The 27,436-nt window shown below is 52.8% G+C and overlaps 1 protein-coding gene and 1 long non-coding RNA gene across 4 annotated transcripts in view; one reads left to right on the forward strand and one right to left on the reverse strand.

Moving 5' to 3' along the window:
* The window catches only part of MEGF11 (multiple EGF like domains 11), a 232,459-nt gene that overhangs the window by 152,093 nt on the left and 52,930 nt on the right, over window positions 1-27,436 (forward strand). For all 3 annotated transcript variants that reach the window (XM_028141887.2, XM_008139107.3, XM_054716115.1), the window contains exons 5-9: window positions 1,537-1,783; window positions 3,066-3,186; window positions 12,799-12,935; window positions 18,512-18,724; window positions 26,753-26,927. In XM_028141887.2, coding sequence (XP_027997688.2) covers window positions 1,537-1,783; window positions 3,066-3,186; window positions 12,799-12,935; window positions 18,512-18,724; window positions 26,753-26,927 — 893 coding nt within the window. The remainder of the gene's footprint in view (window positions 1-1,536; window positions 1,784-3,065; window positions 3,187-12,798; window positions 12,936-18,511; window positions 18,725-26,752; window positions 26,928-27,436) is intronic.
* On the reverse strand, window positions 14,983-15,708 carry LOC114230652 (uncharacterized). The gene is made up of 2 exons (XR_003616599.2): window positions 15,538-15,708; window positions 14,983-15,106 (listed from the first exon to the last, which is right to left on the reverse strand). It is a non-coding gene; the product is annotated as an uncharacterized LOC114230652 (long non-coding RNA).

Consider the following 27,436-nt stretch of genomic DNA (forward strand, 5'->3'; position numbering starts at 1 on the left):
TTTTAGTTTAAAAAATTTGGCTCTCAAAAGAAATTTCAATCGTTGTACTGTTGATATTTGGCTCTGTTGACTAATGAGTTTGCCGACCACTGTACTAAAGGATGATGGACAGGTTCCATGACATTGAGCACCTGACCCTAGTCAACAAGTGGGAGGTACATGCAGGGGGGTTGGTAGTCCCCAAAGATCCACTCACTGGCTTGAAGAACCTTGTGCTCTTGTACATGCCCAATACTTGAGTGCCACTGTCTGTTTGCTCATATTGAGCCTGCCCCAACCCCACTCACATGCCCAGTTTCTTCTGAGTCCAAACCCTAGAATCCCTGGAGCACAAAGGTCAATTAACCATCTCATTGTCTTCAGGCAATAGGGTGACCAGCCATTCGTTGCCCAGGTCTGAGGGTTTCTTAGGATACTGTACTTCCAGTGCTGAAACTGGGGCAGTTGGTCACCATGATAAGGCAGACAAGTGAGACACCTGTCTGTTACAGCTCATTTCAGATGCCTTCTCTCCTAGGGAGTCTTGCCTGTTCCCCTTAGCTAGGACAGTCTTTCTCTCCATCGAATGTTATTTGTGCCTGTCCATGCCTGAACTCCACACTCATCTCTCCTCCAGGATTGGAGTGAATGAGGCAAGTTTGAAGACATCTTGTTGTTGTGTGTCCTGTGTGCACCAGCTGAGGATTAGAGTGGGCAGTGGCAGCAGGCGGGGTGACCTACTTGGGGCTCTGCTATTCAGCTCCTTTCCACCGCTATGGAGTGAATTTCTGCAAAGCTGGCTCAGATATCACTCTTTGAAACATTTAATTACATATAACGATCTTGAAGGCTGTCTGTCACCTCGCAGGGAAACATTTCTTTTTCCTGTTCCTTCTGAAGTTGGCTGCTTGAAAAGTAATGAAATTGAACTGAAGATGAAGCAACCAGGGGTGTAGGCATTATTGATCGGGAAAAGCGGCAGGAGAGAGAGATGGGAGGGGTGACCGACAGATGGAGCCAGGGGAGGGGCAGGAAGTTAGAAGACATTTTCGTAGAAGGTGAGGCGCAAGAGGTGAGGAAACTAATGAGTCTTGTAAAGAGAGGGAAAGGTAGAGAGATGGGAACAGGGCTGGGGCGGTCCCCAAGAGGAGTAGGGCCACAGAGGAGTGGCAGACCCTAAGAAAAAGGGCCTGGCTGGGAGGACAGAGACAGCCAACGACAAGAGTTTAGCAAAGGCAGAGGGAGGTCAACCGCGGTCAGTTCCAGAATGTCAATACAGGAGAGGGGCTTTGGGGGGCGTTGGTTGGAATGGGCTGGTCGGGACTGGGAGAAGCGTTGAAGAAGTCAACTTCTTAGCCTGTGTGATTGGTTATTCTGGTGGCTTGGGGAAGAGCTGAGGGAGGCTAGGCGGTGCCAAAGCTTCACCAGATACCCCTCGCTGCCGCCTGTTGGGGAAGAGGGAAGCGGAGATGGAAGGCCGCTCGGGCTTAGTTTCCCCGCCCGCATCCCAAGGAGAGTCCACTGGATCCCCCAGCCTGACCCGCTCCTCTCTTGCAGGCTGCGACAGCGACCACTGGGGCCCGCATTGCAGCAACCGCTGCCAGTGCCAGAACGGCGCCCTGTGCAACCCCATCACCGGCGCCTGCGTGTGTGCCGCCGGCTTCCGTGGCTGGCGCTGCGAGGAGCTCTGCCCGCCCGGCACCCACGGCAAGGGCTGCCAGCTGCCCTGCCAGTGCCGCCACGGCGCCAGCTGTGACCCGCGCACCGGCGAGTGCCTCTGTGCTCCTGGCTACACCGGTGTCTAGTGAGTAAAGTGGCAGCGGGGGCTGGGGCGGGGGGGGGGGGGGGAGGCGGGTCCAGCTGACCTGTTGGCAGCTGCATGGTCCCCACATGCTCCTTGCAGGTGGGCAGGGCGGTGGTTAACAGCTGGAAGGTCAGGATAGTCCTGGCTGTAAAATATCCTAGTCTCTCGTCCTAAATCTGCAGAGGTTAAATGCCCAGACCTTGCTCATGTGGTGGGGTAAATGGTGCAAGCTGGGACTATGCATGGAAGGGCGGGGCGCTCCCGTGGCCAGAGGAGCTCACTAAACTCCTCCCAGGAGTCCCTTGCTGGTCAGGGCCCAGGCCTTACCTTGTAATTCTCTCCTGATCATAACCCAAATGCCTCTGCTCACCTGGGTCCTGGCGCTTCCAGGCCACTTAAAACAGAGGGGGTGAGGGCCCTGGCCAGATACCAGGCATAGATTTGGGTAGTTTACTCTGCCTGTTCCTCTCCCCTACCTCTTTCCCTCAGACCCCAAATAGAGACTCTGGCTCCCCGGAGAGTCTGTATTGTCCGGGGACCTCTAAGACTGCTTTGTTGAGACCCACTCAGAGGCAAGATTGACCTCTCTCTCTCTCTCTCTCTCTCTCTCTCTCTCTCTCACACACACACACACACACACACACACACTCATTGAAGTCCGGTGGCCTCCCCAGCAGCCCTAGATCCTGATTGAGGGTGGTCCCTGCCCCCGTGTCTGGCCAGCTGCAGGGCTAGCTCCAGCCAGAGGCCAGGGCCACTAGACTAAGACCCAAAGCCACGACCCCATGCCCATTCCTACACATGAGCCTGTCATGGTAACTGGGAGCCTTCCAGAGCCTGGGCTGGGGTGTGCCCCAGATTCTCCCTCTCTCTGAATCTAGGCAAACTCTTGAAGGCAGGATCGCTGGCCACTTCTGTGTCTGTGCCCATGCTGTTCCCCCGCCTGCCATGCCCTTCCATTCTCCCAGTGAAACTAACTTCAACTTTAAGACTCAGTGAAAGGTCTCCTTAGGGAAGCCTTCCTTCGCCCTCCCTCCCAGAAGAACACTGTTTTACACTGAAAGCACTTAAGTCATTCCACAAGTACTGGCCCAGGTGCACCGTCCAGTTCATTATGTCTGAGCCCTGCCTCCCCCTCCTGGCAGGAAGCAGGACTGCATCTCAGCTGACCTTGTGCCTAGTACACTGACTAATTCCTAGGGAACCCTGGAGTGTTGGGACTGGCAGCACTGGGGCCCAGCACTGGTGCTGCTGCATCTAACACCTCTTCTTCCCCATGCAGCTGCGAGGAGCTGTGCCCACCTGGGAGCCACGGGGCTCACTGTGAGCTGCGCTGCCCCTGCCAGAATGGGGGCACCTGCCACCACATCACTGGCGAGTGTGCCTGCCCCCCAGGCTGGACGGTAGGTGGGCCTGGGTGGGGTACTGTAAGAGGTCTGAATGTCACTCACACCCTGGAGGGCTAAATTCCTCTCCGACCCTAAATAGCCTCCCTCCTATTTATGGTCATAGGCATCATTAGACACTGTCATGGACACAGCTTTGAATCCCAGGTCTACAATCTAAGTGCTGTGTGTCCCGGGGCCAGTTACTTAACTTCTCTGAACCTGTGGTCCATCACGTGATAAGTTGTTGAATTCTTCTCATAGATGGGCTCTGTCTTTGGGCATGGGTACTCACTTGAGCTACCATGGGTTCTGGGCCAGAAGTGGCAGAAAGGGCATGGTGTACGGGTGGAGGAGGTAGGGAGACAGCAGGGTATGGATCACCTGCATTTGCAGAACCTCAGGTTCCCAGCCTCCATCCCTTACATTTGCGCGCACACACACACACACACACACACACACACACACACATTCTGATTCTGTGGGCTCAAGAATCTGCATTGTAACAAGTGCTCCAGATGATTCTGATGCAGCCTCAACCAATCCAGGTGTCGTGTCTGGGAACCACCCTTGTGGGAAAGGCAGTGGGATTTACAATTTCACAGGCCTAAATTTAGGTCTCACGTTCAATGCTGTCCCTATAAAAACCCTCGGGTACTCTGGTCTCTGCGTTCCCATCTGCAAAACGGGCATAACAGCAGTCAGCCCTGCCCTCCTTAGCTGCCGTGGCTGGCAGATGGCTCAGATGAGGCAGTGCATGTCCAAAGTGCCTTGAAAATGTAAGTGCTCTGCACGTGTTTGTGTTATGTGGATGCCACAGACAATCCACAGCCTCCTTTTAGCCAAATGCTCCCCATGCCCGTGCCCCTCCTCGCTGTCCATAGACCCACGCTCCTCAGAAGCAGCGAGTCGCTAACTTTCCTGTTTGGGGGAAGCTCGGTGACATGGCTGGGGGCCTCATCCTGGGGTCTGAAGCTTTGCAAAGCCAAAGAGGACAGGGCTGCTGAGCAGGAGCAGAATATTGCAGGAGGCAGACAGGAGGGACGCCTGCAGGGCCCATTGACGTAGGTACAGACTGGCCAGAGCTTTTCAGGGCGGGAGAGGACCTGGGGGATCCTCTGGTCCAGCCGCACCCAAACCTGGCTGCACATGAGAGTCATGGGGTCTGTGTTAGACGCAGATTCCCAGGTTCCACCAGAGACCTTCTGGGGCCCAGTGAACTCTATTTTTAATAAGCTCCCAGCTGATTCTGCGGCAGCCAACTGTGTCCGCCGCTCTGCATTTGGAAATAATTGATCGAGACCATAGGAGTTCCTTCTGTTTCACAGAGCCCTTGGGTTTCTTGGGGGTGAGAGTGGGGGCGGGAGCCTGATAATGAGGACTCTGGCTCCCACACACTCCCACTTCTCCATTTTAATCTATGCGTACTTTCTCTGTTGAGGTTCTAGGGGAGATTTCTCATAAAAACAGGGTCTCTCCGCTTTAAACAGGTTTGAACACCATTGGTCTGTTAATACCTTCCTTTCTCATGTGAGGAAGCCAAGGCCCAGAGAGGGTAAGTGACCTGCCCAAGGTCACACTGCTGGTTAGGAGGGAGGTGGAGCTAGAATCCAGGTCTCCTGACTCCTGAATCCCAACCCTTGGTGTCTATCTGTCTGTCTCTCTGTTTCTTCTGAGGAGACACAGGGGCTGCTGCCGCCTCTCCCACCTGACCCACGCTCTGGAAAGGCCTTCTTATCTGCAGCCAGCTCCCAGAATCCCAGCCCCCTCCGCTGGTCCTCAGAGGCCCAGCGGCAGGCAGTGAGGTCGGGTCAAGAGGAGAGCAGGCCCTGTGCCTGTAAAGGCCTCTAGAGAGACTGACGGAGGCTGGGGAGCGAGTCAGGGGACGGGAGGAAGCCAACACAGGAGAGATTTGTTTTTGTCCCCAGCACAGTGAGAGGTTTGTTCCTCCAGAAGACAGGAAACTCTGTCAATAGAAGCTTTGGATTTGGGGACTTTATGTTTTTAATTTTATTGCAGACAATTGCATTTCTATTTTTGACACAGCATTTAACTTGCAGATTTGTATGAATTATTAATACCCCTCGTGTGTGCAGAGTCCCAGTGCCTGAGGCCCCTCCCAGAGAGGGTTGGGGCCAAGGAGAGGGCGCTGGGCAGAAGGGTCCTCCCTTTATCCTCCTCCATGGCCTCACTTGCCTTTGGCCCCTGTTGGTGTTACCTGGATGCCACAATCAGACCTAAAGCCTCCAGTTGCTAACTCACACAGTGCAGCTCCCCAAGGAACCGAGGCATTGTGCAGAGCTGGAGAGGAGCTGCCAGGAACCCTGGCCCTCCAGCCCCTCCCCAGAGATTCCTGCCACCAGGCCCTGCATATGCCCACGAGACACTCCACTTGCCCAGCTGTGCTGAGCCCATTCCAGTGGACGGCTTTGCAAAGAGCCTGGGGAATTATTTCCTCTCTTTTTCTGAGCTCTCAGACCTTTCCGAGGAGAGAAACCAGGTGTGAGTGGCTTGATGAGAGCAGGCACTGCAGATGGACGTGGTGGTAGGAGATGTGGTCACCCCCACTAGGAGTTCCCAGTCTGATGGTGGAGGCTGGATATAGTGTGTGCGTGTACCCATGAAAACCTCAGGCCCGAAGAGAAGGGATCCGTTACCATGGAGGGCCAAAGAGAGGCGTTTGGAGCGGAGGTTGTGGAATCATAGAAGCTCAGGTTTGAGAAGGATGATTCTGAAGCCCCATGCCCTGGCCTGTGGCCCAGCATCTCTGCTGCCCAGGACCACAGTGATCATTAGAAACGCCTTCAGATGCTTGGAGAGGCTGAGATGTCTCCTTGGCATGGCCTTGAGTCCTTTCATCATCTCGGCCCTCTCCTTCTCCATGCTCCGTTTAGTCACTGTCCTCTTAAAGTGAGGCTGGTATCCGGATTTTGACCAAACCAGTGAACAGGTCTAACCAGTTCTGAGAGGGGCAGGACCATTGCCTCAGCGCATCTCCAACCTCCCAGATGCCACACAGCCCAAGGTCCCTCTACAGTTGGAGACACGCACTTAGTTGGCCATAGGGCAGGCGTGTTAGGCTGTCAGAACCAAGTAGCACGGGCTGGGTGGCCTGAACCACAGACATGTACTTTCTCATAGATCTGAAGGCCAGAAGTCTGAGGTCAAGGTATTGGCGGGTTGTCTCCTTCCGGTGCTCCTCTCCTTGGCTTGTAGATGGCTGTCTCACATGGTCTTCTCTCTGTCCCTGTTCTGTGTCCTGATCTCCTCTTCAATAGGACATTAGTCATATTGCATTAGGACCCGCCCTAATGACCTCACTTCAACTCTATTACCTCTATAAAGGCCCTGTCTCCAAATACAGTCACATTCTGGGCGCTGGGGGTTAGGATGTATGAATTTGAGGAAACACAATTCAGCTCATAGTAACAGGAGGGAAACCATATTGGACACAGCCCTCTCTTAAGAGGATACGTTCCTGCCTGCTCTTCCCCTCCCCCTGCCCTCCGCCCCCCTCTCCCCAAAAGGCTGTTCTTCTAACCAGCAGTGATTGACTAGTTTATGTGGTCCTTTTCCACTCTTTTCAGTCCCAGGGTATACTGGGCTCCTAACACACACCCCTCATCAGATGTCTGCTTGGGTGGAATTAATATTAATTAAGTGCCTGCTCTATAAGACACTGATCCTTCACATCTCTAATCCCACTTAACCTTTACAACCACCTAGGAGACCCAAGGTTACTATTCCCATTTTATAGACGAAGAAACTGAGGCTCAGAACAATCACATAGCTCAGCCATCTGGGAAGAGGTAGAACTGGGATTTGAACCCAAGTCCTGACTTTGAATCCAGTGTCCTTCCCATACCAGTAGCAGGTCTTCCAAGGTATCAAATTCTTTAAGGCCTCAGGAGCTCAAGCCCAAGGAGGGGTGTAGGGGTTAGAGACCTGGGTTGCCTGCAATTGGGGAATACCAAGCAGTTGCAAGGATCCTCGATTCCCCCAGGAAATGCTGGAAGGAAGCATTCTGTGCTTCAAACTTTCCCACTGGGCTCCTCTGGGAGCCTTTGTCTTGTCGTGTGTGTGTGTGTGTGTGTGTGTGTGTGTGTGTGTGTGTGTGTGTGTGTATACGTGTGTGTACATGAGGGCCCCACAGTCTCCACAATAGGGAGATAGGAGGTATAAGCGCCCCCCCCCCCACCCTAAGAAGGCTCAAAATGTTTTTTCAGGGTCAGAGTATCCTTGGCCACCCCAGGGCGGCAGAGGACGACTCAGAGGATGGCCAGAAAGACTCCTCTCTTCCCTCAAGAATCCCCAAGCTTGCGGGGTGCAGCGAGAAATGCAGGCCCCTGCCACACCCGGGCTCCCCCACCTCCTCCAGGAGGAGGAGGGGCCCCTCCTCAGAGTAGCTTTTCCCTGCCGCTGTCCTCACACACCCACTCATCTCTGCCCTTCCTTCCCCCTCTCAGCCCCTCTCAGCTCCTCGCTGTCTGACTTATGTGTGGAGGAGACATCTGAGCTAAAAGGCCTCCCACTTAATTCATTACAAGTAAATTGAATGATATTGAAAGATGTCTCTGGTCAGCAGGATTTTCCTGCCTAAACTAGCTGCCTCAGGGTTGGCAATTATCGGTGCTTAATAATTGTGTGTTGAACTAATTGATTAATTAATTGTGGGAGAATCCTCCATCTCCATAAGGGAAATAACTACCTCTGGCCGGGGAGAGGCTGGAAGGGCAGCAAGAGACAAGAGCGGGCTGCAATTTCTGTTTGATAAAGATCTAAGATTCATGTTCTATTTTAAAAGTTACCTAATTATAATACCACAAGGCTAATACCAAGGGAAAGGAAAGCCATGCCCTGCCCCACTCACAAATCCCACTCCCAAAGGCAACCACACTCAAATCTATTCGTTTCTCCTGGCATTTTCCTCCATATTTCTTCATACAACTGTATGAGGATGTTCACTATCATGATAACAAAGGTTTTTTCTTCTGTTTTCTTTGCTTCCTGCATTGTTCCTTTTGTCTATTTGTCTGCTTTGGTCTTCTTTCATGTTAGAGCCTTCTTGTTAGAAGTCTTCTTCTAACAAGTCTTCTTCGTGTTAGAATCGTCTTTCATGTTAGAGCTTAATTTCAAATACCTGGTGCTTGTTGGCCACCTGCTCATACTTTACCATGAGCCTCAGAAAAGCCAGGTGTGTTGACTGATGGGATCCTCAAATACCAGAATCTGTAGGTCTTTCCTCCTGAGCTCTCAGTGTCCCTGAAAGGAATCCTCCAGAATCCTACCACAGAGAGTATAGTCTGGGAATCTGCATTCTAGGAGCTGAGCAAGGAAGAGAGCAGAGGGTCTGATCAGTCACAGGAAGAGCTCTCAGGATCCCTGTTTCCGGTGGAACCCCACCCTCAGCTTGGTATCCCTGGGCCTGTGTGGGCCAACCTTCCTAAACTGCCAGTCTTGGGAAGCCATCTGTCTATTTGAAAAGAGGACACAAAAATCTGGGGTCTAATTCCCTCTTTTTTTTTTTTAAATCCTCACCGAGGATATTTTTCCATTGATTTTCAGAGAGAGGGTGGAAGAGAGAGGGAAAGATAGAGAGAAATATCGATATGAGAGAAACACATCGATTGATTGCCTCCTGTATGTGCCCTGACCAGGGTCTGGGCTTGGAAGGAACCTGCAACCAAGGTACGTGCACTTGACCAGAATCAAACCCGGGACCCTTTGGTCCTCAGGTCGATGCTCTATCCACTTAGCCAAACCAGCTAGGGCTAATTCCTTCTTTCATAAGTTTTCAAATAGTTCTGTTTCATCACACCTGCACCTTGGCCTTCCAAGGTTCCTGCTGTCTCTGATTCCTGAGCTTTTCTGAGGTTACAAAGCAACCTGATGTCTTCCCACACTCCCTTGCAGGCACTTAGTATTGCTGAGAAAGCAGAAATCTCAGCAGTTCTGTTCCTCCATCTGCTTTTCCTTCCAACAGTGACATTTCTCATACTCTATAGTCTCCTCCCCCATTCCTTTTGTCCTTATCCTATCTAATAAAAGAGTAATATGTAAATTAACCATCACTCCACTACACCCATAAGTCACACTCACAAGCCACACCCACTAGCCAATCAGGAGCGAATATGCAAATAAACCCAACCAAGATGGCTACGGCCACAGAGAGCAGGAGGGAGGCTTGGGTTTCCCAGGCAATAGAGGAAGCCAAGCTTTCCACTTGCCCTTGCCGGCCTAGGCCTCCACTCAAGGCTACAAAGTTTTATTGATAGAAGTTACATAAATCCAAACAGAAATGGCAGCAGCCACGGAGCTGGAAAGAGCGGGAGGCTAGGGTTGCCCCCGGCGATGGAGGAAGCCAAGCTTTCCGCACACCCTGGCCGACCCAGGCCTCCACTTAAGGCTACAAAGTTTCAATTATAGAATGTAAATAGTCTGGGAGAGGCTAAGCGTCCCTGGGTCCGGGTGAGACCATGTGTCCCTGGATCTGGGTGAGGCCTCGTGCACCTAGGCCCGGGTGAGCCCAAGTGGCCCTGGGTCTGGGAGAGGCCAAGCGTCCCTGGGTCCGGGTGAGACCATGTGTCCCTGGATCCGGTTGAGGCCTCGTGCACCTAGGCCCGGGTGAGGCCACGTGCCCCTGGGTCTGGGAGAGGCTAAGCGTCCCTGGGTCCGGGTGAGACCATGTGTCCCTGGATCTGGGTGAGGCCTCGTGCACCTAGGCCCGGGTGAGCCCAAGTGGCCCTGGGTCTGGGAGTGGCCAAACGTTCCTGGGTCTGGGTGAGACCGTGTGTCCCTGGATCCGGGTGAGGCCTCGTGCACCTAGGCCCGGGTGAGCCCAAGTGGCCCTGGGTCTGGGAGAGGCCAAGCATCCCTGGGTCCGGGTGAGACCATGTGTCCCAGGATCCGGGTGAGGCCTCGTGCACCTAGGCCCGGGTGAGCCCAAGTGGCCCTGGGTCTGGGAGAGGCCAAGCGTCCCTGGGTCCGGGTGAGACCATGCGTCCCTGGATCCGGATGAGGCCTCGTGCACCTAGGCCCGGGTGAGCCCAAGTGGCCCTGGGTCTGGGAGAGGCCAAGCGTCCATGGGTCCGGGTGAGACCATGTGTCCCTGGATCCGGATGAGGCCTTGTGCACCTAGGCCCTGGTGAGGCCATGTGCCCCTGGGTCTGGGAGAGGCTAAGCGTCCCTGGGTCCGGGTGAGACCATGTGTCCCTGGATCTGGGTGAGGCCTCGTGCACCTAGGCCCGGGTGAGCCCAAGTGGCCCTGGGTCTGGGAGTGGCCAAACGTTCCTGGGTCTGGGTGAGACCATGTGTCCCTGGATCCGGGTGAGGCCTCGTGAACCTAGGCCCGGGTGAGGCCACGTGCCCCTGGGTCTGGGAGAGGCCAAGTGTCCCTGGGTCCGGGTGAGACCATGCGTCCCTTGATCCGGATGAGGCCTCGTGCACCTAGGCCCGGGTGAGCCCAAGTGGCCCTGGGTCTGGGAGAGGCCAAGCCTCCCTGGGTCCGGGAGAGACCATGTGTCCCTGGATCCAGGTGAGGCCTTGTGCAACTAAGCCCGGGTGAGGCCACGTGCCCCTGGGTCTGGGAGAGGCCAAGCGTCCCTGGGTACGGGTGAAGCCATATCTTGGGTCCGGGTGAGGCCATGCGCCCCTGGATCCATCCGGGTGAGGCTGGGTCCCAGGCCCGGGTGAGACCACGCGCCCCTTGGGTATGGGTGAGGCCACGTGCCCCTTAGTCTGAGTGACGCCGTGCCCCTGGGTTCGGCCGAGACCAAACCAGAGGGAGTCGGACCTCGGTTACCACCATTTGTCCACTATCCAGAGCTGAGGGGTCAGTGCTGACATGTACACATAAGGAACTACTGGACATTGAAATTGGGTCTCAAAAGAACTGTTGGTCCAGGGGGAAGCTCGCTACAGATTGATTCATTTGCCTGTCAGCATAAATATTGTTGCTCGTCTCACATTCAGTTCTTATTAGTATATATCTAGTGACATATGATCTCGTTCATCTAGAGGAAATGATGAACAACATAGACTGAGGAACAAGAACAGAACCAGAAGCAAGGAGGCATCGATCGGACTATCGGGCCTCAGAGGGAGGATAGGGGAGGGTAGGGGGAGGGTGGGGGGAGGGGGAGAGTTCAACCAAAGGACCTGTATGCATGCATATAAGCCTATCCAATGGTTAAGTTCAACAGGGGATTGGGGCATGTGTGGGGAGAGGGGTGGGATGGGAATGGGGGGATGAGAACAAATATGTGACACCTTAATCAATAAAGAAATTAAAAAAAAAAAGAATGTAAATAAACCCCAACAGAAATGGCTGCCGCCACGGAGCCAGCAGGAGGCTTGGCTCTGCTCCAGGCTACAAAGTTTCAATTATAGAAGATAAATAAATCCCAGATACCAGGGCCTCCGCTTGGGTCACCGGGGGGCGTGGCCGGCCTGCAAACCACCACAGGCCCCTCTCCCAGGCCGCCCCATGCCCCAAGGAAACCCCCACCCTGATCCAGGACACCCTTCAGGGCAAACCAGCCGGCCCCCACCTGTGCACCAGGCCTCTATCCTATCTAATAAAAGAGTAATATGCAGATTGATCATCACTCCAACACACAAGGTGGCTGCCCCCATGTGGACACAAGATGGATGCCACAAGATGGCCAGCAGGGGAGGGCAGTTGGGAGGGACCAGGCCTGCAACGGAGGGCAGTTGGGGGCGATCAAGCCTGCAGGGGAGAGCAGTTAGGGGTGACCAAGCCAGCAGAGGAGGGAAGTTAGGGGGGACCCAGGCCTGCAGGGAAGGGCAGTTGGGAGGGACCCAGGCCTGCAGGGGAGAGCAGTTGGGGGGAACCAGGCCTGCAGGGGAGGGCAGTTAGGGGCAAACAGGCTGGCAGGGGAGCAGTTAGACATCAATCAGGCTGGCAGGGGAGTGGTTAGGGGGTAATCAGGCTGGCAGGCAGAAGCGATTAGGGGCAATCAGGAAGGCAGGCAGGTGAGCAGTTGGGAGCCAGCAGTCCTGGATTGTGAGAGGGATGTCCCAGATTGGAGAGGGTGCAGGCTGGGCTGAGGGACACACACCCCCATGCACGAATTTTGTGCACCGGGCCTCTAGTAAGTTTATATCTTCCCCCTTTATTCTGGTATTAGGTGCGTTTGGGAAAGAAGTAGAGATAAATGTATGTTTCCAGATCACCGTGTTTAATCACAGTCTCTTTGTTTTTCCTCAGCACTTTATTGTGTACCAATGTGAGAGCACTTCGCACCTGACACTTTAGTTACCTGCTTTTCCTTGTCTCTCTCCCCCATAGACTAGGAGGCAGGAATCAAGTCTTAATCATATTTTTATATCTTTCGTGTCTAACAGTGCCTGGTATGTAACAGACACTCAATAAATAAATGTGTGCTGAATAACTGGATAAACAAATTGGCCTCAGTCTGCCCATCTCTAAAATGGGGTTTTGGTATCATGATGTCCAACTTTCTATGCTTCTATGGTTGGGGAGAAAGTTCCACTAAGGAAACAGGGTGGTCCCTTAGGCCGTAGCCACAGTGCCACTTCTAAGAGAGGGTGGCCTTAGGATTGCATCTCAGAAGCACCACCTATGCTGTCTTTCCTCCTCTGTTTCAGGGAGCAGTGTGTGCCCAGCCTTGCCCACCAGGGACGTTTGGCCAGAACTGCAGCCAGGACTGTCCTTGCCACCATGGAGGACAGTGTGACCACGTGACTGGGCAGTGCCACTGCACAGCGGGATACATGGGGGACAGGTAAGGATGATGTTAACTATTGTCCTTGCTGTTCATGTCACTCATTTTCACAGCAGCCTTGCAGAGAACAGCTGATATTTACTAGCCCACAGCATCCTCCTGCCAGCTTTCCCGTTCCTTTCTCAGAGAGCATTCTGAGTCCTGCCAGGGAGATTTATCAACTCTTCCTTCCTCACCCTTGGGCTGCTGAATGTACCCCCTCCCCCAGCCCAGGGACCTGAGCCCTGAATGTGCATTGATTCACCTGGGGAAGCAGGTGAGCACCTACCATCCACTCTCTACTTTCTGCCCTCCTGGAGGGAGGCAATGGCACCAATAATGCAAAGAAGCCAAGAGTGACAACTCATGTCACACATTTTGCACCATTTCTTCTAGAAGTGGATTTGTATTCCTAATGTGAGTTCTGCCAAGTGGATACTGACATCAGTTTGCATCCTCTGAAGGCCTATGGTCTGAAAGCAGACTGAACAAGGACACCAGTATCCTGGGATCAAACCAGCCTTGCAGAGTGGATAATCCACAAAACACATAAGTAAGGAATAACCGCGTGGGCACATTTGCCACAGTAGGAAGGATGCCATGATGATAGGATAGGGTGCTATGGAAGAATGAGAAACAACCAGTGGGCGGGACCAGGAATGTTCCAGTGTGGTGGTGAGTAGACTCAGAGCTGGAAGAGGACATTTGCCCACAAGACTGGGGTCAAGCCTCCTTCCTTGCACCCTCATCCACATGTTTCTCTTTGGGCAGAGAGAGGAGGCCCTCCCACCCCATGCCTGGTTCTGGGGACCCATGTTTCATCTCTGGCCCTGGATTTGCTTGCTCTGCCCAGGCCAGGTGGGATGAGAGGAACATTTGTCTGCCATTCCTCTGCCTCCCCTGTCCAGGTAACATGAGGAAGCAGAGACGGGGCTGAATCAACCAGTGAGTCCTTCTGCCTCTGACTGACATACCTGGGCTCCTCCAACTCTCACCAGAGTCAGCCCCAAATCCTTATTGATGGCAGAATAGAGCTTTTCTGTTGTTAGCCATGGGGTTGCTGTCACCTCGCCTGAAGTCTTCCAGCCAGATCTGATCTCTTTGTGAGCCAGGGTTTATCTCTATGAGCTTCCCAAGCACAGAGCATGGGGTGTAACACTGGGGATCCATCCCTCCATGATCTCTGTCAGAGATTGGGTCCCTACGGGAAGGAGGGGAGGAAGGACTGAAGCACTGAGCCCACCTTCCCATCCATCTTCCCCCAGTAAGGAAACACTCAGGATGAGCCGATAGGGACAGGAGCGGGAAGGCAGGAACCAGGACAGCACCCCTTTGTTTCAGCCACTTTCACAGGATAAGGAATATAACCCACTTGTTGGAGAGGAGCAGGCCCAGGGCTCCAAGTGACTGGACTCAACACCAGCAGACCCTGCCTCATTGGCACTCTCCATTTTCAATGCCAGGATGTCCCACATGGAGAAGCAATCCATCCCTCTTCCTGTTGGGGTCCAGCCCTTGGTCTTGGAGTGGAGAGAAATCTCAAAAGCCTCAGGGTCCTCTAGCAAGCGCCACCAATCGAACAACAGAGAGGAGTTCAATAGAAGGGGCGGGTAACATTGGGTTTCCCACCACAACGGGCTGCCTGGTGTTTAATATTTTGTAAAATTGCCTCCATGAATTTTGTAGGTGACAGCTGCATTAACCCACCCCAAATCATCACGAGCATATTAAAACTGAGTGGGTGTAATAATGCAGGCCTCCCCGGATAGGCAGAATCCAGTGCAAATTAAACACGAAACGTAACGAGGGCTTTGCAGCTCATTTTGTAATTTAATTGAGCAATGTATCTGGTTGTTAATGGCAATATCAGACACATTAGATTGATATGTTGCAAAGGAAGGATGTTTAAGTAGAAAACTAATTCCTGCTGTGATTACCCTTCTGTTCCGCAGGCCCCGTTATTAGCGTGCTTTGTGTAAAATTCATTAGCAGTCGTTGCTTGATCTCTAAATAAATAAGTTATTTAAATTGTGAGTACGAAAAAAAAGAGGCTGATTATGCAAATGGATTAGATTGTCAATATTTCATTTCCAGATCCTTTTTCTGGGGCTGTGGAGTCAATCACTTCATAAACATGGCCGGTGGGGAAGTGCCCTTCAGAGGAAGCTCACTGTCCAGGGATCTGCCCGGTCCTGCTGGTGGGCGGGACCAGGAATGTTCCAGTGAAAGGGAAGAGGGGTCAGGACGCTTGAGTTTTTTCCCCTGATGTCTGAGACATCCCAGGGGAGCCACACTCAGTGACTCCTGGAAAAATCCGTTCTGAGGCAGAACAGGGCTGGCGATGCATATAGTGATTTTTTTTTTCAGCTCTTCAATGCTCTGCGTCCTCCCCTTCTGCCTCAGTTTCCCTCCTTGCCTCCTGCCTCCCCACCTCCTTCCCATCTTCCACCTTCCATTCCTTCTCCAGACCTTCCCTTCTTTCTTCCTCTTCCTCCCTCTCTTTTCTGTTCTCTTTCCCTTCATGAGGCCTCAACTGGCTAAAACGCAGCAAGATCTGCAGGAAGATGATCTGGGATCATCTCAGCCACATGCTGGCTTTATGAGGTTGGAGCAGTCATCTCACCTGTCTGCATCTCAGCCTCCTCCACTCCAAAGTGAGGGTGATGGGAAGATCTGCTGCCTTGGGGGCCTGGGGACAGGCTTTGGGAACGAGCAGCTGGGAGCCCCTCTCTATCTGGTGCCTGGGGCTGCCGTCGTCATTACCCCTGTTGCCCCCTCCTTTCGCCACAGTGGCAATGAGAGGTGAGACTGGGTAGCATCTTCCTATGAAGGAAGGCCGGGGGCTTGACCCCAGTTACCATCTCCCTGTCATTGTGGGCTCAAGGCAACAAGGACAGACACACCCCATTGTGTAGTTGCCAAGACTCATGCCCAACACCCTCCCTGCTCTGTTCCCCAGCCACTTGCTGGCTGACCCTGCCACATCACAGGGGTCTGGCCACTGACCCTCACCATAGGCAACCGAGGTTACCCAGACACAGGTCTCCAGCCCTGCTGTGGAGAACACTGGTTCTAACTCAAGACTCTCCAAGGTTAACAAAGAAACTAGGGCTGTATTTTTTTTAAAACATCTCTTATCGCTACCCCTCCCAATTATTGTAGAAAACCTGGACAATGGGGAAATGTGACGATTCCAACACTTGTAAGTCCCCAAGTCCACTCCACTATTAGCATTTTGGAATTGTTCCCTTTGAGCTTTTTTATGTCAGAATCTGAGGCAGAAAGTCAGATGGGCTCTGTTATGAGAACTACAAAAAACAATATTTACAAGAGTAATAATAACAAGTAACATTTCTTACCGAGCCCTTACCATGCACGGGACACCTTTCTAAACGTTTACACACATTATCTCGTTTAATCCTCAAACAACCTGGTGAGGTTTCGTTCTTACCCCTTTTATGATGAGGAAGCAGATGCCGGAGCTGTCGGTTCTCCACTCTCCACACCAGGCGTCCTCCAACTACGGCCCGCGGGCCACATGCGGGTGTTTTGGCCGGTTTGTTTTTTTACTTCAAAGTAAGATATGTGCAGTGTGCATAGGAATGTGTTCATAGTTTTTTTTTTAAACTATAGTCCGGCCCTCCAACGGTCTGAGGGACAGTGAACTGGTCCCCTGTTTAAAAAGTTTGAGGACCCCTGGTCCACACCATCACAGCAGCGCCGCCGGGACAAGGATAATCCCAAACCCCAGCGGCTATTTCTGCTTGTCTCTGGGAGGCAGGAGTTGCCCACCTCTTTTACTCCACAGGCCCCCAGGTTTACCCCTTGTCAGATCCAGTCGCTGTGACAGTGAATTTGCATCCCCTGGGCAATAGCCCTGGGGTGGGGTGAGGGGTGTCTGGCATGTGCAGGGAGTTAGGGAGCAGGGGTCACACCCTCCCACAGAGGATCCACAACCAGTGGCTGTGAGTCTGAGTCAAATAATTACCTTTATGCTGGGAGCTCCTGAGCAGAGGCAGGACACAGAGAGGGCCTACTCCTTTTGGGGGTGTGGGGGCTCACCAGCTGATGGGAGAGGCTCAGGGGACCCTCAGTCCAAGGAAGAGGAAGTCTCCAGTCTGATGGGGAGGGGAATTCTCTGGTCAGATGAAAGAGGCTGCCTGCCGTGCTCATGGGGAAAGTCACCTGGCACGGGAGACACGCCTCCCAGTGTGAGGAGGGGAGACCGCACACCGGCCCAAAGGACTCAGAACAGCAGGGACGGAGAATGGAAATGAAATCACCCCATTTCATCAAATCTGAGATGCCACCGATTATAAAATGCATCATCTAATCTAATAATAGACAAATATGCAAATTGACCGCACCTTCGCTACACCTAAGCCACGCCCACCAGCCAAGCCACGCCCACCAACCAATCAGGACGAGTATGCAAATTGTCCCAACAAAGATGGCGGCTAATTTGCATATCAAGACAGCGTCCAAAGAAGCCAACAGCTGCAGAAGGGAGTAAAGCTTCGAAGAAGCAAGCAAGCGGGGTGGGGGGGGGTGGGGGGAAGGAGAAGGGCAGGGCGGAGGCGGGGCTGGGGGGAGAAGGGAGGGGCGGAGGCGGGGCCGGGGGAAGGAGAAGGGCGGGGCGGAGGCGGGGCCGGGGGTGAAGGGAAACGCGGGTGGGCTGGAGGAGAAGGCGGGGCGGGTGACAAGGGCGGGGCGGAGGCGGGGCCAGGGGTGAAGGAAAACAAGGGAGGGCTGGAAGAGAAGGCGGGGCGGGCGGGGCGGAGGCGGGGCCGGGGGTGAAGAGAAACGCGGGCGGGCTGGAGGAGAAGGCGAGGCGGGTGATAAAGGTGGAGTGGAGGCGGGGCCAGGGGCGAAGGGAAACGCGGGCGGGCTGGAGGAGAAGGTGAGGCGGGGGACAAGGGCGGGGCGGGGGACAAGGGCGGGGCGGAGGCGGGGCGGGGGAGAAGGGAAACGCGGGCGGGCTGGAGGAGAAGGTGAGGCGGGCGAACAAGGGAGGAACGGAGGCAGGGTAGAGTGCAGCAGGAAATCCTATTGCAGGATTTTTTCCTGCAACGGGAAAGCTAGTTATTTTATATTCTGCTAAGAATGGAAAACACTGGTAATTGCACTACGACGTGCCATCAGTTATAAGACTTAACTGATTTCAGAGATGTTGAAACGCATTTTTAAAAGGTAAGGTTTAGTGTTCAATGGGTAGAGAAGTTTCACTTTGGGAAGAGGAAAACGTTCTGAAGACGGATGGTGGTGATGGTTGCACAACAATATGAATGTACATAATGCCACTGAACTGTATACCTAAAGTGGTAAATTTTATGTAACATATTTTATTGCAATCAAAAAATGAAAAAACAACAACAACATAAGGCCTATAATCAATGAAATGTGACTGTGCAAATTCAGTGCGGGGACCCAGGGGACCGGGCACGAGGGGGGAGCTGACAGTCCTGGCGGGCCGGGATGCCCAGGAGTACTTTCTGGAAGAGAGGGGAAAGGGGAGGAGGCTGTGGGGGGTGCACGCTGGGTGGATCTGGGAGGGCAGGTGAGGGGCATGGCCTCAGCCCTGTCCTGCTGTCCCACAGGTGCCAAGAGGAATGCCCCCTCGGGACCTTCGGCTTCCAGTGCTCACAGCACTGCGACTGCCACAACGGGGGCCAGTGCTCACCCACCACGGGCGCCTGCGAGTGTGAGCCTGGCTACAAAGGCCCGCGCTGCCAGGAGCGGCTGTGCCCCGAGGGCCTGCACGGCCCAGGCTGCACCTCGCCCTGCCCCTGTGACGCTGACAACACCATCAGGTATGAGCTGGTGGTAGGGGTGGGGTGGGCACTGGTGGGGGGAGGGCTTCTCAGGGCACAGGCCCTCACCTGCAGCCTGGCCATCCAGGTGGGACAGTGGAAGAACTGGAACCTCAGCAACCATCTTTGCTGACCACTTCGATGAAAAGAACGGAAAGCCCAGGCCTCACAGACAATCAGGACCAGGACCCAGGTCACCTGCCTCTGTCCACCAAACGAGGCTGTCAGCATTGAAAATGGGCTAACCTGACCCCTACACCCAGGAGCACGAAGGAATCTGATGACCTTCAGAGGAGCGGGTGGGGGTGGGGTAAAGTCACACAGTCCTTGTGGGCCGGGATGGCAGGCTCCGGTGCCACAGGCCCTGGGGCATTGTCCTGGAGAGCATTTCACCTCCACATGCTCTGCATTTAACCAAATGCTTCCCCAGCCCTAAGGTGCCCAGAGATACGACTGCCTGGGCAGAAGCAGGAGCCGCAGAGAGCCAGTACCAGGTGGTGTGGCTCTGCCCAAGCCAGTTTGGCTCAGTTGTTAGAGTGTTGGCCCATGGACTGAAGGGTCTCGGGTTCCATTCCCAGTCAAGGGCATGTACCTTGGTTGCAGGTTCGATCTCCACCTTCTGTCGGGGCACTTGCTGGAGGCAACCAATCAATGTGTCTCTCTCACTTCAATGTTTCTCTCTCCCTCCCTCTTTCTCTGGTGCTCCCTCCCTTCTTCCCTCCTTCCCTTCTCCCTCTCTTCCATTCTCTCTAAAAATCAATGGAAAAAAATATCCTTGGTTGAGGATTTATATTTTTAAAATATATTTTTAAATTGATTTCAGAGAGGAAGGGAGAGGGAGAGAGAGATAGAGAAACATTAATGATGAGAGATTCATTGATCAGCTGCCTCCTGCGTGTCTCTTGCTAAGAATTGAGCCTGCAACATGGGCATGTGCCCTGACTGGGAATCAGACTGTGACCTCCTTATTCATAGGTTCAACACTCAACCACACTGGGCGGGCCTTGGGTGAGGATTTTTTAAAAAATCAGTGTGGCTTCCCTGGACCTAACGGGGGCTGTTAGCTAGGGTGGAGGGACAGGAGGGACAGAGGACAGGCCCTTCATTAGGGCCTTGGCTTGGAGCCAGCCTCTCCCTGCGCTGTGTCCTTTGGGACTTGGGGGCACCTGGGCTGACGCTGGCCCCACTGCTGCTTCCCGAGGAGCCTGAATCTGGAGAGCCGAGCTGCCCTGGGGCACCTCTCCGGCTCCCTTCACTTCCTGCTTCGCACCAGCTGGCACCATCTTCTGGTATAAATGAGGCTGATGGTCCCAGACGAATGCCTCCACAGCCCTTTATGTGGCTGCCTCTCATCTGGGTGGTCACGTGTGGGGAGAGGCTTCCTCCTCCCCTTGGGCCTGCAGGACAGCTCAGGAGAGGACTGGCCGCTCGGGGCAGTACATGCTGCTGTTTGCAGTCCTGTCTCTGGGACAGCCAGGACTTAGCCTCAGACCCTCTTCATTTCCAGCTTTTGATTCTCCACAAATCACCCAATAGCCTCTGGCCAATGCAAACAGGCATCTTAGGGAGCGTTATGGCTTAGGTGGGATCTGTCCTCAGTCCTCAGTCCCTGGAGCTGAGCGGCTAGGGGTGGTGCTGCCTACAAGGGCAGAGGGCTGGGAAGGAGACTGTTGTAGGGGGCCCTGGAGCCAACAGAATTGGCCTGTATATGAGCTGCGCACTCATTCGCTCAATCATTCATTCAACAAACACTGAATGCCTGCGGGGTGGACTGCAAAGAGGAAATAAAGGGTCCTTCATCACTAGTCCAGCCCATAGGTGCTCGGGTCTGGGGCAGTCATACACACTGAGCACCTTCTATCATATTTCTTCAAAACCAGTTGTGAGGCACAGCTGTATTTTATGGACTACTACTAAACAAGGAAAATGCTATCAACTGAATCATGATGCACCATTGATTGTATAACACACTCAATATCAGAGAGATGAAAATGTGGGAGAAAATGCATCTTAGAACCAATGAGATACACACACACACACACACACACACACACACACACACACACGAGGCCCGGTGCATGAAATTCGTGCATGGGGGGGGGGGTGTCCTTCAGCCCAGCCTGCACCCTCTCCAATCTGGGACCCCTCCGGGGATGTCCGACTGCCGGTTGAGATCAGGCCTATCAGGCCTAAACCGGCAGTCGGACATCCTTCTCACAATCCAGGACTGCTGGCTCCCAACCACTTGCCTGTCTGCCAGCCTGATCACCCTCTAACCACTCCCCTGCCAGCCTGGTCAACACCTAACTGCTCCCCTGCCGGCCCACTTGCCCCCAACTGCCCTCCCCTGCTGGCCTGATCGCCAACAACTGCCCTCATCTGCCGGGGGTTCCACATGACTGGTCAGGGGACTGGGTAACTAGCTCAGGCTGTTCCATGGTTAGGGACACGAGGAACCCCCACGCCTGCTGGGAAGCCAAAGGAGGACCCTCTCTGAAACAGGAAGCAAGGCTGCTGCTGAGATCTAATGCAGGGCGAGTCCCTGCCACAGAGAGCCAACCAAGCCCCAAATGACAGAGCTATTGCTTTCCTCCCGTGCCTGAGCAGCCATGCCCTGCATAACTGATCCCTTCTCTGAAGGAGTCCTCGATGCATTATTAATCTGGAAGGACTCCCTCTTCTCTGTCGCTAATCTCAGCCCATCCAATATTGATGATTATTTACTTTACTGTCTTTAATGCGTGTCATGTTTCAGAGACTGGGAGGCAGTAGCGCTGCTCAGAAGTGGAGGCTCTGAGAGCACCTGGTAGCCAACCCCCCAGGCTGGTCTCCTCAGAGTCTCCATGAGCCTGGGCTCCTTGAGGGCAGGAGCGCCTGGCTCGCCCACCTCTGCAGCCTCAGCGTGGCATAGTGCCTGCACAGAGCAGATGGCTCTGCCCTTGAGCGGCTGTAGCCCTATACTTTAAAAACGATTGCACCCCTTTCTCCTGGCATACTGCCCCCGTGGCTGAGCCCCCAACACTCACAGAGTTCAGTCTAACTCGGGGCTGCACAATCTCACCAGTGTTGACATTTGGGGCTGGACAATTCCTTGTTGTACAATTTAGGGTGTGTAGCAGTATCCCTGGCCTCTGCCCACAAGATGCCAGTAGCAACACCCCGCCCCCGAGTTCTCGAAAACCAGAAACGTTTCCTGGGTGGCATGGGGGAGGCAAAGTTGCCGAGGCTCAGAGCCTCCAGTCTGACCGAGCGTCTCATGTTGCACTGGCCTTGTCCCCATGGACAGAGAAGAGCTGCCTTCCGCTGTGTGGACACAGGTCACTTCCCTCTTCCCAGGAACCTTTGTTCCCCTATGGAGCACTCTCTTGGGGCCCTAGAAAAACCGAGGGACACCTCTATCACTCCTGATCCCCAAACAGATCAGCTGCAGGTTCTGGTGGGGTCCGGGGCCCCCGAGTCCTGACCTCAGAACTACCTCTGTCTGAGCAAATGTCCTGAGCTGTGTGCCTCTCCTCTCTCTGTCTCCATTTCCCAATCTGTCCGTCACCTTTCAGCAGCCCAGTGCAGGTAAAGTTCTCTTGTGGTCTTTGAAAGTGAAGCTTCCCTCCAACTCCCGAGATGGAGCATGGGACCCCAGGAAGCCTAGCCTCATTTTCCTCCGGCCTCTGCTTACTTCTGTTGTAAGAGCTTACAACAGAAGCCCTCCCTCCCTCCCAAGCCGGCTTGCAAGGCCTTGAGTATCTTTACTAGGAAGACAAGGACTCCCAGCCCCCAACCAAAGGAAACGGTGCTCATCCAGCCATCCCCAGCCTGGCGGCTCTGCGCCCCTCCGGAGAGGCTGCTTCAAAGAGGTCAAGTCCACGCGCCCGGGAAGGAGCAAGTGGCTGATAAGATTCCTCAGCACTCCGTTCCCTTTGTGTGGCGCACACAAAGAAACCACCCTCCTTCATAAAGGAATAACCTTGAAGAAGAGTGCCTGCATGCCGGGCCTCTCCCAGGTCCCCTCCACAATTGGATTGTCAGAGACGAATTCTAGCAGCCATGATCATGTATTTCCTTCGAAAGATGTGATTTAGCCAACAGATGCAGCATTGATAGTAATCTCAGAGCAGCCGGGGGGGGGGGGGGAGGCAGAAAAACCCACCCTGAAAAGATGCCTATATTGTTCAGCTTTCGCCTCCCATTAACTTGTGCTTAATCCGTGTGTCTGGGGAAAATGGGAGGAAGGCGAGGAAAGAGACCCAGAGCAAAGCTCAGCACCAGTGATCGCGACTTGTGCCTGAGCCACACCAGCAGTCACTTGCCCGCCCTGTGACCCAAGGGCACGAGTGGCTCTGCCAGCTCGGGAGGAGGAGAGCACAGTGAGCACCGTGCTCAGTCACCGCCATTCCGTCAGCAGGGGTTCCCCACCCTCTTTTCAAAGGGATTTGGGAGTTTTTATAAAACATGACAAGTGACCAAATTACGAAAATAGAGATCTGGTTTTTTAAAATGCAATGGTAGGATATAGCCCAACCGGTGTGGCTCAGTGGTTGAGCATTAACCTATGAACCAGGAGGTCATGGTTCGATTCCCCAGTGGGGTGCATGCAGGAGGCAGCCAATCAATGATTCTCTCTCATCATTGATGTTTCTATCTCTCTCCCCTCTCCCTTCCTCTCTGAAATCAATAAAAAATATTTTTTAAAAAATAATACAAGTGTAGGGATATGAAAGGAAAGAGAAAGAAAGAATTTCAAGTTTGGTTTTTAGCTTTCTGGTGCTCGGGGTGAAAAGCAAAATTGGTATTGAGACACACCTTTGAGCAGCCAAAACGCTGACAGCTGTGATGGAAGATGGGAGATGCAGGCATGCTTAGAAGTCAGCGTTTGCTGGTTCCCTGTATCTCTAGCATGCTTCATAGGGCGGTGTTCCCGCAAGAACAAGGACCTGAGTAAGAGATTCTGTAGATGGGAAGGGCAGAAGGGTGCCTACGACCCTTTAGAATCTCCCAGGCTGGGCAGAGCTGATCGCTGCAGCCAGCACCGCCTGCTGTCATTTCCCAGGTCCAGGCATCTCATTCTCCACCACAGTGACTGAGCTGGTCCCTCTAACCCTACACCCGGACCTCAGAGGAGGCCCCTGGGAAGTCGGAATTGAGAAAGGCCCTGCTTGAGTGCTTTGCTGAGTGTTGGGACAAAAAGGAATAACCCCCACTGTCTGGCTGAGGGTCAGAGCCACCAAATGGGCCTCCTGCCCCATGGCATCCATGCAGGCCCCCCTTTTCCCCTTACCATGTGGAGCTCAGGGAGGAATTTTTCTGGAAATTTTTGGAAGAATTTCTAGGCCAGGAAGTCTTAAAAAACTCATCCTTTATATGCATTCTTCTTTTTTACATATTTATACTTCTGATTGTTTTATATCTGTTTATAAATATAGGGTGTCACTTCCCCCAAAAAATGTATACACACACTTTGAATTATAAAGGCAGTATTTATTAAAATACATATTATTTTCAAAATTGAGCTATCAGCTGTTAAAGTGTATTTACATTTTTGAGGACACACTATATAATAAATGCTCAATTTGGGAATGTTAGAGAATATATAGAAACTTAAAAGGAAAAAACTCAAAATCACTCATAATTTGTCAACCCAGAAGGGATCACAAAAACCATTTTGTTGTAATTTGTTCATTCATCATCCATCATCCATGTCTGAATATATCTACATCACTTTTTTCCATACTTTAGATCATGACTTTGCATATAATCTGCTTATTTCACTTAACCTTATATCATGTCATTAAATAGTTTGGAAGATATTTGAATGTTTTTTTAAACATTCCTTCTTATGACTTGTCATAATTCATTTTACCAGCATCCTTTTGTCAGAGGCAGCATGAGGCAGTGGACAGAGCACAGTCACACAGACCTGGGCGTGGATCCCGGCTGCCACGGATTTCGCTGTGTGACCTTGGGCACTTCACGTAACCTCCAAGTGCCATCTGTGAAAGAGAGGGTCCAATCCCTCGTTCACAGGCTTGTTTGATTATTAGAAATATGTGCGTAAAGGGCCTGGCGCTTTAACAGCCTGGTCACATGTTATTTATTATTTAAATTGCTTCCATTTTCCGCTGTTATAAATAATGCTTCAGGAAACATCTGCGTGCATAAATCTTTCCCCACAACTGTGATTATTTCCTTAGGATAGATTCTAAGAAATGGAATCACCAGATCAAAGGATCTGAATGTTTTTAGCAGGACTCCCATACTAGTACATATCCCCACATTGTTTTTCAGAAACCTTTACCAGCATTGAATCTTGTTCCTTTAAAAAACAAAACAAAAAACTTTTTTACTGTTATAATAGACAAAAAGTGATATCCAATTGATGGTTAATGAGACTAGTTAAGAATCCAACATTTTCTAAAATGACTACTGGCTATTTGCACTTCCTATTCAGGAACTGCCTGCTCCTGTCCACCCCTCCTTTTCCAGGGTGTCCCAGAAGAGAAATGGCTTGGTTGGGCTTCACACAATTAGTTTGTTCATGATTTCATCCGCCAAATATGTGCTGAGCTTCTCCAGTGTGCCAGGGACCCTGCTCCATCCTGGGGTACAATACAGAGGTGAAACAGAGAGCAGGCTCTCCCCATGGGACTGTCACCTCATGTCTATGTGTGTGTGTGGGGGGGGGGGGACATATGACACACAAGTCAACAGACACAGAAAATAATTACTTACAGTGAAAGTACTATTCATTCCCAAATATTTAATTGGCCGTATGAGCCAGGCACTGGAGATCCACCAGTGACCCAGGGAGACAAAGCCCATGTCCTTGCGGAGCTTAGCAGAACTAAGACTTGTACCCAAGCTCCTCCTGCCAGCCCAGAGCATGCTTCTTTCAACCATATCCCTTCGGTGCAGGGAGGCAGGTAACAGGGAATCTAAGAGGCTCATCTCTACCATCCTGCATCTTCTCTGCAGTGTTAGTCTCAGTCCTCCCAGAAGGAGATGCCAAGTGCAAGAGATTTATTGGGGAGACAGCTGTGAGGGGAAATGGGGAAGGGGCTGGGTAGGCATCATCAGACCTGACCTGTGGGAAGGAGAGAAGGAAGCAAGGAAGACTGGATGGGACGTCTTAGACTGCAGCACCGTGCCAAGAAAGTTTGGTAAGGTGGGAAGTCTTTAAACCAAAACTGCCCACCAGAGGAGTCCCAGCTCTCCTGGGAATGTGCTCTGACCTTCATACCCCTGCTGCGTTCTAGCTGGGAACAGCCCAGGGAAAGTGTGGCCTCTGGGCAAATGCAGTGAGGGATTCCAGGCGCTGCAGCTGGGGCCACCGGTCAGTTACACACCTGCAGAAGCCTGAGAAGCAGTCACCACATCTCACATCCCCTCTGATCATGAAGGGAGGTCATGCCAGGCAGCTCCTACCTTTAGCCAAGTGGCCTTTTCTCTGACCTAGACAGGTAGGGGATGGAGACAGTCTCCTCACTCCTAAGGAAGGGGCCCTGGCAAAGCACAGATAGAGGGCATCCTCTCCAGTGCAGACATTGCCAGCGACGGGAGGCCCCATTTGCCCTGAGATGTCATTTAACTCAACAAACGTTCACTGAGTACCTGCCACGCGCCGCTGGGTTTCACAGAAACCCTGTGCCTGCCCCACACCAGACATCAGTCTTGGGTGCAGAGTTGGTGAAGGTCTGGACTCCGTAAGGGAAGGGTCTGAAGAGGCTGCCTTCTGCGTTGTCTCTGTGTATTTGTACTATAAAGAGCACTTGTTTGGGGGTCCAGAGACCTGCATTCTAATCCTGATTTTATCAGTTCCTTGCTGTGTGACTTCAGGCAAATCATATAACCACCATGAGCCTCAGTGTCTTGGGGATAATAAGACCACATGACCTTGGGGTCTTCTGACAAGTAAATGAGACATTATACATGTTAGCCTCAGAAACCCTTTGATCCTGCTACCCCGGGCAGACCAGGGGGTGAGACATGCCTGCATCCCTGACCAGACCGTCCTCTCATCCTCTCTCATGTGCTCAGCTGCCACCCAGTAACTGGAGCTTGCACCTGCCAGCCTGGCTGGTCTGGCCACCACTGCAACGAGTCCTGCCCCGCTGGCTACTATGGCGACGGCTGCCAGCTGCCTTGCGCCTGTCAGAATGGTGCCGACTGCCACAGCATCACTGGGAGCTGCACCTGTGCCCCAGGCTTCATGGTAAGATGGGAGGGGTCTCCCATGGCTCTGTACCCCGACACCCTCACTCCGGAGAAGAGGGGCCGGCTCCTCCTGCCTTGGGGTGGAATCGGGGAGTATGGCCCTGTGCCCAGGGATAAAGAATGGGAGTGTCTCCGTGTCCCCCTCAGAGACAGAGCCTGTGACTGGAGAGCCCTCAAGGCTGTTTTCAGAGGGACAGTTCTGTGGGGGGAGGGGGGAGTAATTGTGAAAGTAACAGGAGGGGTTCTGTCCATTGTCCCCTCACCCTGAAACACCAGTTGTCTGCTTTGTGCCCAGCTCTTCCCTGTTCATATCCACACAACACAGATGGTCCCCAACTTACGGTGGTTTGACTTACAACTTTTTGACTTTACAGTGGTGTGAAAGCAATGCACATTCAGTAGAAACCATACTTAGAATTTTGAATTTTGATTTTACCCGGGCTAATGAGATGCTCTACAGTATTCTCTCCTGAGGCCCGGCACCAGCAGTGAGGTGATTTTGCCCAT

The sequence above is a fragment of the Eptesicus fuscus genome, chromosome 5 (genome assembly GCF_027574615.1).
Source record: "Eptesicus fuscus isolate TK198812 chromosome 5, DD_ASM_mEF_20220401, whole genome shotgun sequence".
Lineage (NCBI taxonomy): Eukaryota > Metazoa > Chordata > Mammalia > Chiroptera > Vespertilionidae > Eptesicus > Eptesicus fuscus.